At 34.8% G+C, this 14,500-nt stretch overlaps 2 protein-coding genes across 2 annotated transcripts; both read left to right on the top strand.

Moving 5' to 3' along the window:
• Nucleotides 1–344: 344 nt before the first annotated feature.
• Nucleotides 345–6,887, top strand: LOC129265896 (peptidyl-prolyl cis-trans isomerase FKBP2-like). The gene is made up of 5 exons (XM_054903809.2): nucleotides 345–423; nucleotides 2,576–2,755; nucleotides 3,416–3,528; nucleotides 4,087–4,169; nucleotides 5,826–6,887. The coding sequence occupies exons 2-5, from the start codon at nucleotides 2,591–2,593 to the stop codon at nucleotides 5,891–5,893; spliced, it is 429 nt and encodes a 142-aa protein (XP_054759784.2). The 5' UTR covers nucleotides 345–423; nucleotides 2,576–2,590; the 3' UTR covers nucleotides 5,894–6,887.
• A 2,953-nt stretch (nucleotides 6,888–9,840) lies between these two features.
• Nucleotides 9,841–14,135, top strand: LOC129264703 (uncharacterized). Its single transcript, XM_054902624.2, has 2 exons — nucleotides 9,841–10,801; nucleotides 11,260–14,135. Exons 1-2 carry the CDS (start codon nucleotides 10,302–10,304, stop codon nucleotides 11,306–11,308), a joined length of 549 nt encoding a protein of 182 aa, XP_054758599.1. The 5' UTR covers nucleotides 9,841–10,301; the 3' UTR covers nucleotides 11,309–14,135.
• The last annotated feature ends 365 nt before the right edge of the window (nucleotides 14,136–14,500 follow it).

Below are 14,500 nucleotides of genomic sequence, written 5' to 3' on the forward strand. Positions count from 1 at the left end.
AATGGGAAAGTTGTTCACACATCTTTGTCGCATTGCCAATGAGATTATCTACATTACAATAGGCATAATGATCACTTCAAAGGCTCATAACTTTCTTATTATTCATTCAATTTTTCTAAAACTTTCGTTGATCTGTTCCTTTGATTTTTCTGTTTTCATACAAGCTATCTTGTTCGAAATGTTTCATTTTCCTTTAAGTTGTATTACACAAATGCAGATGGATTTCGGGGGGTTATTGAATTCAATTTTTGGGATCAAAATTTGATCTAGGAACATGGGACGGGCATGCTGGGACTATACGATTCATAAAGAGTCACAATAAACATTTGTTTTTCTTTTCGCCCAATACTATGCGATACCATAACCATAGATATTAGTACGCGTGTCCTAAAGTAGACGGCTGGCCTAAATCAACTGGGAATCGTAAGTTTTCTTTTCTTTTTTAAATTTGCGAATGCCAACATTTCAAATACATACGTATGTCACCTTTCTTATGATAACATTTCATGCTTTATACATACTTTTTCTGGTGTATAGCTAACCCAGCTGAGGGAGCTCCCTCAGCTGGGTTAGTGTGACTACGCCGCGCCAGTACCCGTGTGGGCACCAGTCGCGTGCTTCGCATTGGCCGGCCCTGGGCGCCGCGCCGGGCACACGGGATCTGGGTCCCGTATAGACAGGAATAACCGTCGTTTCTGGGGATTTATTCAACAATTTCTGACATTTTACTGTAATCCCCATTTACCGACGGTTGGGTGTACGTGTGGGCTCGCATGTGTTCTCATTCCCTCCCTTTTGTCAATTCACAGTCCAAAGTTTGATGTAATTTTACACATCGAATTTACAATCTAAGGATGTAATATAAACAACAAACTTTTAAAACTTGATATTTCAAGGTTTAGATACTTTAAACGATATAGATGAAAAAGGCATGAAAAATATACTTTACCGATGTTTAATTGGGTTGAACACGATAAAAATGGTCAAAATGGCAGCCAAACTATAAAATATTTACAAACGAACGTCAACAATCACGAATGTGATATCGATATTGCTTTCGATATTATACGATCTGCTCCATATGCGAACGAAACCGAAGATAAACGATACTAGTTATACTAGTACTAGTACTAGTTATAATCGCGATATATCGATTCGAGACATTAGTCATTACGTTAATAACGATAATGACGTCATTCAAGATGGCAACTTGCAAGAAAAACCGTCAGGTCAGGTGAAAATGTCTTAGATGACAGATTTCTCAATCATCCAGAGGATTTTTTTCAATAACTTAAGTTATTTATATTTCCCTGATAATGGAAACCATGAAACTTTCAATTTTGCTTAAAAAACAGTTTTAAATCGCGATCTATAAAACGCTAGTTCACTATACGTTGGCTGTAGGTACGGGGCCCCATCCCCTTCAGTCTATGTATGGTGAGTGGAGCCAACGTAGTTCAGCGGAACAACCAAAATACAGAGACTGAAGCTTTTGGTCTAGGTCCCGTATTGCCCCGGGGACCTCGACACGACGTCTTTAGACAGTACGTGTTCGGGCTGCCGCAGTAAGGTCCCGTAACACAAAGTCAGATTAACGATGCCGATGCGCGATTTATCTTCATATCAAAGACACTACAATTGAAAGACTAGACACAGAAATTATCTTACACGTAAATCGATGCAAAGCGTTACGCGAAGTCGGCATAGTGTTCAATCTTTTTACTGTAAAGACTTTGGTGGAACGTTAATTGACAAACGAACGGTAGCACTTGCGGGGCTTTGTTCAAGGTACATAGAATTTTCTATATTTTTTGTTTAATTTGTCATCGTTTTGAATATTTTCCAAAAAGTATTATCGTCAGCAAAAATAATAAAAAAGTAATAAAAGTATGTTTTTTAAGTTATTGCATTTATTGGGGTCTCTATTTTATCAAACAATTATTGGAATTGCGCATACAATGAATCATGAATCTAGTCTAAAAAAAACCACACAGCTGAATTAAGGTTGTGAACTGTATTAGCGCCACCAACGACCTCCTTTTTATTTCCGTGGAGGAGACGTGCGAAGCCACTTTCCAGGCGGAGGTAAGCGATTTTGCTCTTTTTTGTGTCCTTTTAAATTAAAAAAATATGTTAAAAATTGAAAATGGAACGCTTTATACCATAAAAAGCCTTGGTGAGTAGCGGAATGGGTTTCGGCTAACATCATTCACGTTATGAAGCGATGTTAACGACAACTCTAAAATCCACTACAAAAACACGATGGTTGTGCGAGGTTCGTATAGAATATACTAACCTCGCAATAGTGTGAGTGATTCTAGCCATGATATAGAACATATATGATGGGGGAGTGGAAATACATACCAAAATATGGCTTGCCTTTATTCTGTCAAATTTTGAGCAGGATCTAGTGCGCGTAATTGTCCATAGTCTTCTGTTTATTTAATCAGTAAAAGGGCAGGGGGCTCTGCCACTAAGGGCTGTTTTATTAACCCAATGATAAAGACTTATTATCAACAAGTAACTCTTCAGACTTTTGATGTAGTCTACTTGTGTGTTTTTCCTCAACCAACAGATAAAACCTTTCAAGATGATCTCTCTTAAGTCATTGTTTGTCCTTTGTCTGGTATCACTGTGCTGTTTTGGATATGTTACTGGAGAGAAAAGCAAGAAACTACAGATCGGTGTGAAGAAGAAGGTGGAAAACTGCTCTTCAAGATCACGCAATGGAGACCGCCTTTCCATGCATTACACTGTAAGATAAGGCACATTATTGGTAGAGTTATAACTTTCTTAAAATTAACTTGAATTAAGAAGAAGTTTTTCAGGAATATTCGACAGAGGAACCAATATTACATGCCAACTTCACTATTATGTTTTTTTTAAGGGAAGGGGGGGGGGGGGGCATTGATGTAGTCACCCATCTGCACACATCCAAATTTAATCTCGAGGAAGGATAGACCCGAGTGTTAAAATAGTTAATGTATCACTGTGACTGTTTGCCCGGCATACACTCTTAATGCCAAACTGATGATGATTCTCATTTTCCACTGTTAAAGATAATGATCATCACCAACAATAATATTAGCAAATTTTGATAATGATATCAGTTATATATTTGATTATGATGAAATGATGATGGTACTGAAAATTATAGTATTAATGCTAAATGAAAACTTGATACTGATAATATGTTAATGGTATAATGGAAATGGTAATATGATGATGATAAAAATCATCATAAAAATGTACATGATGGCGGTGATGATGAGAAATGATGGTAATAAAAATGACAGTTTTTACAAATACAATGTAGAAAAAAAAAAACTTCCAGTACAGTGGTAGTCCATTGTCATGCTGGATACTGGCATTTTGAATCACCATTTCATTATCTTTCTCAATTTTATTACTGCAGGGTAAATTAGAAGATGGAACAGAATTTGATAGCAGCATTCCAAGGAAACAACCCTTTGACTTTACACTTGGAGCTGGGCAAGTTATCAAAGGCTGGGATCAAGGTCTACTGAAGTAAGTTGAATATTAAGCAGTTGCAAAACACTAGTGTCGCTGTTGCTTCTTGCCACGGCCTGCCATAAATCTTTTGTTGTTTGGCCATCGTTTGTCTCACCATCCTGCTTTCATTCCCATGGTAACTTAAAGAGGAAGTTTTCCCCGACGACGAATTGGTTTGAGAATCTATGCAGAAAAATAAGAGAAACATTATTGGACGATTGATGAAAATACATCAAAGAATATCATATTTTTGGAAGCAGTGATGTCACATGTTCTGTAATCTGATTGGTCAAGTTGTTTGTGAGACAAACCCATATTTATATATTTTACTTCGTCACAAAGATCAAACAGGTAATGTGAGCCTGTATCACCTGTTTGGTGTTCTTGTTGTTCTTGTGTTAATGTTGTTTTTATTGTTATGCGCATGCCCAGTGCTGATTTCAACCATGTAATATGAGACTGTATGACATGTGTATTCTGTTAAAAATACAAGCCCTTTTGATTAATTTTCGAATCATTTTGTAATGATGTGTCTGTTCATTGTTAAAAGCTGTATATTTATGTTTTTGACAGTATGTGTGAAGGAGAGAAGAGGAAGCTTGTTATCCCATCAGATCTTGGATATGGTGATAGGGGAGCACCCCCTAAGATCCCAGGTAAGCATTGACATTGGTATTCAATTCAATTCATTTCAAATTCAATTGACCACTTGGAGACAGAGCCCATGGCCCGTATTCTGAAGTCGGGTTTAATTTAAACTCAGGTTTAAAGTTGTGGTTTAAGTATGGAAAGCCAATTGTGACATAAATCACTAACAGTAGAGATATAATATTTTAGCTAATTTGACTCTCAAATCATTGTCAATTGTCTAGGAATTATGAATAGACAATTGTCTTCACAATCAAAGAACCAGGAAAGAGCAGAGTAAACAGAAGAAACATACAATGCAATAAAAATTTGGACACTTTTGGCTTCCCATAATTTTAGCACAGAGTTAGACCATGGTCTAAGTTAAACCTGACTTCAGAATACGGGCCCATGTGTCTATGGGCTGGGTTCTGTGAGAAATGCATGCTACATTATATACAGCATAACATTCCAGTGTCCAACAGATTAAATACAATTATTGTCTTCTGCTGATGGAATACTCATGAAGAAATTTACAAGCAATGCTCATTGAGAACAGCAATAATTGAAAACATGCAATAATTGTATTATATTGGGTGGCATTTGGTTTTCTGTTGGCCTAAATGCCACATTCTTGGTCAATGATATATTTGTGAATAACTTGAATTGGTTGAATAGAATAGTGTTCTTGATGCAGTTTCTCTCTTATTGTGTCACCTTGTGTGACAAGCATGATATACACACTGCTTCATGTTCAGTTCAGTTCAAATTAACATTGTTTTCTTCGGTTTGACATATATATTTGTTAATGTTTTTTTTTATCAGAATAAGTAACATAGATAACCTTGTTTATGATAATTATGTAAAAGAAAAATCCATATATCCCAAAAATGTTAAAATGTAGTGTAGCATCAACATTTCTGGAAATCCTCCTTTTTTATAATTATTCTATTTTTTCTTCCAAAATTCAAGCTTTATTATCACAGAATATTGGTACATAGAACAAATTTAGTCTCATTTTATATAGAGCAGAAAATATTTAAAGGCTACTATTGCCTTGCAAGATGTTCCACAAATTCCTGAGCAGGAGGAATATTAAAATGCATGTTTCACTCTATGCCAATTTTTTGTTTTTTGTTGTGAAAAAGACACCATGTTGTGGTCATTCCATTTCCATTACCATTATAAACAAATACAAATTATAGAAGGTTAAAGGTGTATTTGTATACCAAAATTCAAATTTATATTACTTTATGAAATTGTTTGATCTTGATTGACTACACATCAATAGAGAAATTGACAAAGGGCTTCTGTTAAGCCGTGGGCTTGAATGAAGGTGATGGAACCATCCAAGGAAGATGTATTTTCTAGATTTGAGCTATTTTTACCCCAGCATTTATTCATTCCAATTTACTATTTGTATTTGAACCCATTTTATTTCATTGAAGTTACTTTGCAACTTATTTTTAAACATGTCAGGGCTATATCACCTGAGTACCAACATATCCTATTCACTAGGACATGCTTTCTGTTGTGCTATTGAATCATGGTAAAAAATCAAGGCAAGTCACAACAGACACACAAATTCTTATATAAAAATTGGTTGGATGAAATTACATTGGTACTTTGGAAATCCCCTTCTATGTCATGACCTTGTTTTCTCATTTCTTTTTTTTAATGATTAGGTGGAGCCACTTTGATCTTTGAGGTAGAACTACTGAAGATTAATAGGAAAGAAACAGACGAACTATGATATCACCATTTTCTATTTTAATTTCATTTATTTCTTCATCACTTACCACTTAGGTTTTGATTCTTTTATTATTCAGGTATTACCTGTAGTTTATCTCTTTTTTTTTGGGGGGGGGTCAGTTTTATAACATTTATTTTGATTAACTTATAATTTGGTGATAAAAGAGTTCCGCTCTTTTTTTCTACTTCTGTTATCTCTAGATACTTAGTTCAGTCTTACCCTCCCCTCCTTGCCTGTCTGTCCCCCCCCCCCCCCTCTCTCTCTCTCTCTACTTCCTTCTTGCTCATTATCATCCCAGTTGCCCCCCTTTTTCTGAATTTATGATTTTTAAAATTCAAACAATACTTGTTTAAAGTAATGAACACAATATATTCAGAAAAAGTTCTATTTTGGTGCCTACATGACTATAACATTGTTTTATACAGGATAATTCATCACATTTTTGTTACATGTACTGTTTTATAATGTACTAGTACTTGATGCAAAATATATACATATACACATGTTTGTAACCTCTTTATTGGAGTATAAATCAAATTGTTAATGAGTAAAACTATTATAATTGTATGTTATCTTTATTTCTATATTATGTGGTTCCCTTATACTAGTAGTTACAAGTGGTATCTTTCTAATTGTGTATGATCATGTTTATTATATTAAAAGATGACCAAAATATACATTTCAAGTCACTTTTATCAAAATTTTGAACAGTTTTGGGGGAAAAAGAATTACTCTGAAAACATTGAGCTAAGGAAAAAATTACTTCACAGATTGAAATAAATTGAAAGTAGGGCATGAATACAATTCATAACCTTATAAGAATAACAACCTCTTAAGTTTGCAGGAGTTTTACATCACAACATCTTTAAAATGTTTATTGTATGTAGATTCATCATATCCTATTAATGTATGCTATGTTACTGATTTTGTGTATCTTTTAAAAAGCATGTCAGAAGCAATAAGTAAAAATGGTACAAATCTGTGATATACCGCAGTAGTTTCTTCTTTGAGTTTGTGTTCTGTTGTGTGAAACCATCCCTATTTTGCGCTTAGAACAGTTGTAATATGTGTTGTACAAATGCTTCATGTTATGATTATTTGTTGCCCTTTTTAATGTCATACTTCAGGTGGGAATAATACTTCAAATCAGAAACCTGATCCACGAATGTGAGTTTAGAGTGGGATGGACTTAAAAAGCCCATAATTATATTTTTTCACATGTTCCACTGCTATAAAGCCCACTGCACACTATAAGTTGTTGGCGATCCAGCTTTGTAAAAGAAGTAAATAGTACTTTACACTCAAACATGGAAACCCAAACTTTCTAAATTTCTGAATATCAGTTCTAAGGCTTAAACTCTTTGCTATTGAAAGCCCAAAAGGATAGGCATTCTGGACCATACTAGTACTGATATACAGAATTAAAAAGGAAAACAATCCCTTTATTAATTTGGAACCTTGTGTTATAGGATTTTTCCCCTGTTCAAACGTTCATGATAAATGAGTACTCAATTTTTTTTTTAATGTGGTCTTGGTATGATTGTGTATGTTGTGTTGCGGGCTGATTAAGCAGCCAGTGGATGATTGTCAATCCTTATCAACGATAAAAATACCCCCAAAACAATTCTACTCAGGGTGGCCCTACAGGGGGAGGGGTGCAGGGGGCATCTACCCCCTGTGATTATTCAAGGAGTGAAAATAGGGAAAAGGAGGAGAAAAAGAAAAGGAAAATAATGAGAGAAGAAAGGAGAGCACAAATAAAGAGGTAAAGGTCGTGCAACTCTATAATATCTCAGTTCAATTGAGAGGAAACAAATTCTTGACCCCCCCCCCCCCCCATTCAACATATCTTGCCGCCGTCCTTGTTTCTGCCGATTTTGAGGTTTATTTCCAATTCGTCTAATGCCAATTGCCAACTTGTCTACTATCATTTGGTCTACCATCAGTTTGTCCACTCACCACATGGTCTACTTACGTTTAGTCTGATCCCATTCCTTCTAATAACCAGTTGGTCAAATAGCCATTTAGTCCATTTGGTCTAATTGGACTAAGTGTTAAATTGTGCAAAATGAATGAAAATGAAATGGATACTAGACCAACTGGTTATTAGACGAAATGGTCATAGACAAAATGGTGATTAGACGAAGTGATGATGGACTAAATGGTTGTAAGACGAAATGTTGGACAGAATGGCATTAGAATAAATGAAAGTAGACCATGTGTTGAGTGGACAAGTTTGCAGTAGATAAATTGGCAATTAACCGATTTTGAAGGTTACAAGGATTATAAAAATGGTGATGGTGTCAAAGAGTGGAGGGGGTAAAAAAGTTTGTGGAAGTTAAAGGAAAAGTTTGTCTTGACAGTAAGTTAGTTTTATAAAAGCAGAAAAAAAGCAAATGGTGAAGATTTGATGAAAATAAGAGATTAATGAATCTTATAAGGTTTTTAATATGTGACGTCGTATGCGAGCATCTCCCCGTGTAGACCTATCATGTAATATAATTTCCATAAATTCTAATGAAACATGATGAATGAAAATATTTTTTTCATATAGAACGGGGCATGAAATACTTTGTCTAATTATATATCCTTTTAGGAATAACATCACTTTCAATATTTTGAGACTTTATTTAAAAAATATATCAATATTGTGCGACCTATGGAGAAGCTGCTCGAAGGTGACATCTTCAAAACCCAATTTTTAAACAATTTTAACTCCATTATTCTTTGGCAAAAAGAAGCTGCTGAAAACTGCTTATCTAATAAAAGAGAGCCAATGGAGTAAATTAGAAAGTCAAAAAGGGGCCTAAGCTTTCGATCCTAGCAGAATCTTCGTCGGAGGCAAAATGACAAACATATAAAGTGGAACAACCATAATATAGACCACAAACAAGCTACAGCAACACTAGAAACAAGGAGACAAAAGGGGCATTAGTGAGTAGAGAAGACCAATCAGGTTAGTGTCAGGGTAAACATCACATTTTACGTTGAAGATGTAAATAATATCAGTAAATATAATGGAGCTGGTGATGGCAGTTCGGATTGACAATAAAGATTGTGATGTATGTCGTTGATATCATAATTAGTGGCTAGTAGAAGAAAATCTGAATGGAAATTTGAGTTGAGATGATAAAGAAAGATAATGATGATTATCGTAATGGTAATAATGGTCATGGTGATTGTTGTTTGTGATGATGATGGTGGTGGTGATGATGCGGATGATGATGATAACGATTTAAAATCTGATAACAAACAAACTATTTAATTCCAAAGCGGAGCAATATCTAGTGAAAACTGTTGTACGTCATCATGAATATGCAGTTGGTGGGTTGATGATGTTTTGTTCCCACTTTCCTTTTTTCTTATGTTATAGGCCTAGCATAAAATCATATCATATTTTCATAAATGATTGTGTGTGATATCTCTCCCTTGCAACAAATTAAAATGGCAGCAATGATTATCTTACACATTTAATCCCGCGTTTTCTTTTTTTCTATTTAGAGGACGAATTTGAATAAATATAATGTCATGTAATAAAATACAAAGTAATAATTGGGGATGTGACAGAAGCTTGCTCGTTGCATATTCATGAAAACATGCATAAAACCATGGACCTACTACTCTGCCCCTGTAGGTCCATGATAGAACTCAGTGTTTCACCGAAATAATGCGAAACTTTGCTATTCCTTGTCCGATTTGATGAAATTTTCTTTGTCTGATTTTACTTCATCTATACTCAGCACGGAGTCCCCATTTAATTTTTTTTTATATTTATCAAAATGCTTATAAAAATTCCCGGGTAAAAAATATGCGACGAAATTTGCAAAATCCAATGGGTAAACAAATTATTTTTTTTTTGCAAGTTCCTAAACGTACAAAAGGTCATCTCTCCCCTGGGTATTGGTTAGAAACCATTTTCTTTCGATTCTTTTGTTTCCAATCGGTCTCTCCCTTTCTTATCATCAGCAATATCTTCCGAGAGCTGATATTAAATGTGTGTGTATTTGAGTTTTGTCAGACGTGTATCAATCAGATATGATTATTTACGTCTGGGACCGACCTTTAACGTCACCATCCGAAAGACGTGACCAGGGCTCGAACCTCGAACCTCTGCATCAATTTGTAACTTCCCCACAGCTTGGATTACAGGCGCACGCCACAACGCCTAGTTGTACGTCATATGCATACAGACATCTCTGATAAATTTAATAAACGAGTCTAACGAGAGGTGTAGAAAAAGTTTCGAAGGCCGATCATCAACGCAACGCACATGTACAATGCGTCACGTCACTATGGATACGCACTATACAGATAGTGCAGAGCTAGAGAAGGGGGTAGCGCGCGAGCAACAGGTGTATTTTTATACCAGTCTGTTTTTGGCCAGGAAAATCTAAAAAATCTGTTCAAAATGACGGCACAATGTATGGGGAACTTTGGAGCCCACAAATGGCGTTATCCAGAATTTGTTGCTGAGCGATATGGCCGTTCAAATAGATCTGAGCCAGAAAGTCAACCCACTAAACAAGATGATGTTGCGATCCATGGGGTAAGCGATCAGACCGTGTGGGTCAACAAGCGGTACATCCCGACCGATCTCCGCAGCACCGCCCCGGTACCTCGCCACAAGCTGCTAGCTCCACGTCGTCTGCCTCAGGCCGAGAGACACTGGGTGCCGTTGGGAGAGGCCTCTCTTCGACAGTTCTCAAGGGCAATGGAAGAGAGAGAACTCTACGTTTCTCAACCGAGTTCGAGGTCTGAAGATTGGTCTACCCTTCGACAAATACTGCCATCAAAAGGACTACCATTAAGACATAGCCCACCGAACTGGGGTACGGGCAGTGCCTATGCCCCACCAATGATCGGAGCAAGACAAAGGCGGTTTCCTCATATAAACAGTCCAATGACAAGGTATGAACTATGATTAACTGACTCTTTATATTTTATAATTTAATCAATCTTACTTCATAGTTTGATAATTGGCTAATCAATGAATATTCTGAATTAATTTTTGGTATACTATACTCTATAGGAAGAAGCGCTGCTTCAAGATACTAAGTTATAAAACATTGCAACAAAAATCTAATTCTATTTCATAATTAAGGGGAGCCCTATTTTTCCACATAATATACAAAGATGAAAGCACAATGAAGGTTTTTGCCAAAAGTATTTCAATCATTTCACAAGTCAATATGAATCTGTCTCTGAGTTAAGTAAAATTTCAAAATTCCATTATGATCTATTTGAGTTTCAGAGTGTTTTAGTTTATGATTGTCACACAAACACTAATATACCATGATTCATTATTTTGCTGGTGGTAAAAGTGAGTTGATATTAAAACCACTTTCCCCTGTTTTTCCTCTTATTAGATATGTGGATGACATGCATACAACGCACAAACTTTTCAAGCTTCATTAACTCTGGCAGGGTGCCCACTGGAAAGCCTGTATCCCAAGATGTTTCCATGCTTGTTTCGAAGTCTTTCCAAACTGTGGCCAGTGTAATCTCTGCAATAAGGAAACAAACTGACAAAAGAGAATTTCTGCTATTTTGGTTTATATGACACCTAGATAGATCCTTGATTTGATTGGTTGTTTGATATCGTTCATTCAGCCCATTTTGCAATGACGTCATCAACCGTGCAATTTTGGATCCATTCATCGTGCAATTTTGGATCCATACAATTTTGTCCATTGCACTCGGGCACAGAGACTGCAGCTGCTGGCACCAGCAGTGCACATGTTGTATGACATAACAATCAACAGACCGTACTCGCACTGCATGAGCATGTTTTGCATTCATGAATTTCATATGAAAAAAAAAATTAGGTGTCATATAAACCAAATAATGAATGTTTTTTTTATTCGTGCAATGGACATAATACTTCATTCGGTGAAAGATGAAACAATGATCCATTCAACTCGGCAACGCCTCATTGAATGGATCATTTCATCTTTCACCTCATGACGTATTCTGTCCATTGCACTCATAAACATTCATTATTTGTATACTATTGAACCAGAACATAGATATATGAAAAGAATATGAATTCTTATAATCTTGAAGGTGATGTTTTGATTATGACAATAAATTATCAATAAAAAAATTGCAAAATAGAGAAATATATGTCTATGATAAAAAAAAGAAAGGTGTGTTTCAATTATCAATTGTTTAATCAGAAATAAGAGGGTGGTTTTAATTTTGAATGATACACTCAGAAAAATGAAGAATAAAACTAGAAAAATGACTGGTGATTTGATTTGATTGGTTAGCTAAATAACATTTAAAAAAGGAATCCTTATTTTATTGATTTATAACTAATTTTGCCATTTAAATATGAACTAATGATATATGGAAATGTTTTAAAATGGCTGCCTGGTAATTCACTGTAGACTATATAATCAAAGAATTTATACAAAATGTGTACTTTGGTTTTTGAGGGACTTACAAATCAATTTATGAATTCATTACTGGCAGTGAACATTGAACATTTTCATCCCAGTATAGCTACTGTATGAGCTGCCAAAGGGATTACTACATCAATTATCAGTACCAAGTGATATTGAATGCATTTATTGCATTAGGTCTAAAAATTCATTTTGCTAACTTAGCAATATAGTTCTTTGTATTACCTGTTTTGCTGTAAAAATTTACATTCCGTCCAATTTGATATTGTGTGTTGCCCGAGTTAAAACAGTATTATGGATTATTTATATTTCATGATCTATGCAATTTTAAAAGTATCTTTCGATTTACATGTATATTATTTTTTGTATGCAATTAACAAATATTTTAACCGTTGTATAAAACATGTACATATATATAAGAAAAAAAATAGTTTCTTGACTCGATAATGATCAAAATATTAATCAGTATGAGAAAACTACAAATAATACAAGAACAAGAGTTCTGCAATTTTTTTTTTATCTGTCTGTACCACATTCGTTTTCGTTTGCATGATGTGTCATGAAAATTGACTTATGCTTTGAGAAAAATACATGTATGTTGTTGTTGGAAGAGTAAATTTTATCTAAAGCAATATTCTGGGATTTACAAAAAATATTGTTATATGACTGATGGTCCGCATCGCTACATTTATTGAATTAAAAAATACTAGCTTTTATTCTGTGCCATGATTTTTCCCCCATTGAATTTACTTTAGTAGATACTTCAGTTTCTATTAACAACTTTTTATTTCTTTTTTCTTTTTCAGCATATAGATTAATAATACAAATAAATTGCTATAACGGTCCATTCTATCATAAATTTTTAGTTCTCTTAAAAGTAACTTATGCACTTTTGCACACTGTACAGCAATTAATTTTTGTGAGAGGTTTTTTCTTGTCTCATTGTTTTGTCTTGCCAAGTTTCACCACTGTTTGATATTGACTTGGTTGTGTTTTGCGTGCCATACCATAATCATTAGGAGTAGGTCTATATATGTTTGCATTAACACAAGAAAATCATGAATATGTTACAATGTGTGCAGTATACAAATAATTTGTGCTTCAAATTTGAAATAATGAATCTAATGCAATTATTATGATTAAGCCACTCACAAATGTATTAGCATTTTATAAGCAATGATTATCACTTTTAATCATTGTATAACTTAGTCTAGATATGACCACTAATGTGAGCAGATCCGTTCCAGCATTTTACTTTTTTGCCCTTGTAAATGCTGGCTTTCAGTGCTATGTAAATTTTGTGCAGTATTCACATGAGCAGCCACTGAATCAAATAAACCTTTTAGCCTGAATTCATAACTGGTCTTGAATTCATAAGTTCCCCTTTTTTTAAAGCCATGGTTTATGCATATTTCATGCATTAATGTTTAATTTACATGTAGCACATGTATTTAGAAAGGGGTAACTTAATGGTGAAGGCAAGCATTTGCCACAGGACGCTAAATTCACAAGTCTTGCTATAGTTTTAAGAATCAACAAGCCCGCAGTTTTTAATGAATGATTCCACTGTTTGTTTCATTTAATTCACAATAGTGGATTCATATAGCAACCAGTATGATTTGTGCGCTGTGGCAAAATTTTGCATCCTTTATTTTACCCTTCCTAATGCATGAAATCTGTATATACCACAGTTTGAAATCACAGATTCAAAACTACCTTTGTGTGTTTGGGCCAATAATTTTCACAATTCTATGCATGTTTTATGTCACTTTGCTGCATGCATTTCACTGCAGTAATTGTACCAGTATTAAATACTATTTCTTTTTATGTTGCCTCTAGATATTATTTCGAATGTCTTTATTAATTTGTACCAGATTCATGAGAAGTATAAAAGGAGTGGTAGTAAATATCAAGACAAGAAGTTCGGTGGAAATTCATGAAGATTAGTATAAAAAGGGTACATAGCAACACCAATTTACCAGAGCAGTGATCTTATGGTGCTGGGTGATGTAATACATAACACAATACTATAATATAATGGATAACAGATTTAGGGCCTGAAGATAGAAAGAAGTTAAGGGAGTGAATAAGCCAGTTCGTAGTTCCTTTCTGCGCATGATCAAAAGATTCTGTGCATGATCAGAGGAAGGTCATTTGTACTAAAGTGACATGGTGGTTTAAAATCTAATGAGATAAGCACCAA

Source organism: Lytechinus pictus, chromosome 7 (genome assembly GCF_037042905.1).
Source record: "Lytechinus pictus isolate F3 Inbred chromosome 7, Lp3.0, whole genome shotgun sequence".
Classification (NCBI taxonomy): Eukaryota; Metazoa; Echinodermata; class Echinoidea; order Temnopleuroida; family Toxopneustidae; genus Lytechinus; species Lytechinus pictus.

Coding starts and splice junctions, on each gene's coding strand:
- LOC129264703 (XM_054902624.2), top strand. CDS start 10,302: ATGACGGCACAATGTATGGGGAACTTTGGAGCCCACAAATGGCGTTAT. Junction 10,802..11,259: donor ATAAACAGTCCAATGACAAG/GTATGAACTATG, acceptor TCCTCTTATTAG/ATATGTGGATGACATGCATA.
- LOC129265896 (XM_054903809.2), top strand. CDS start 2,591: ATGATCTCTCTTAAGTCATTGTTTGTCCTTTGTCTGGTATCACTGTGC. Junction 2,756..3,415: donor GCCTTTCCATGCATTACACT/GTAAGATAAGGC, acceptor TTATTACTGCAG/GGTAAATTAGAAGATGGAAC. Junction 4,170..5,825: donor AGCACCCCCTAAGATCCCAG/GTAAGCATTGAC, acceptor TTTAATGATTAG/GTGGAGCCACTTTGATCTTT.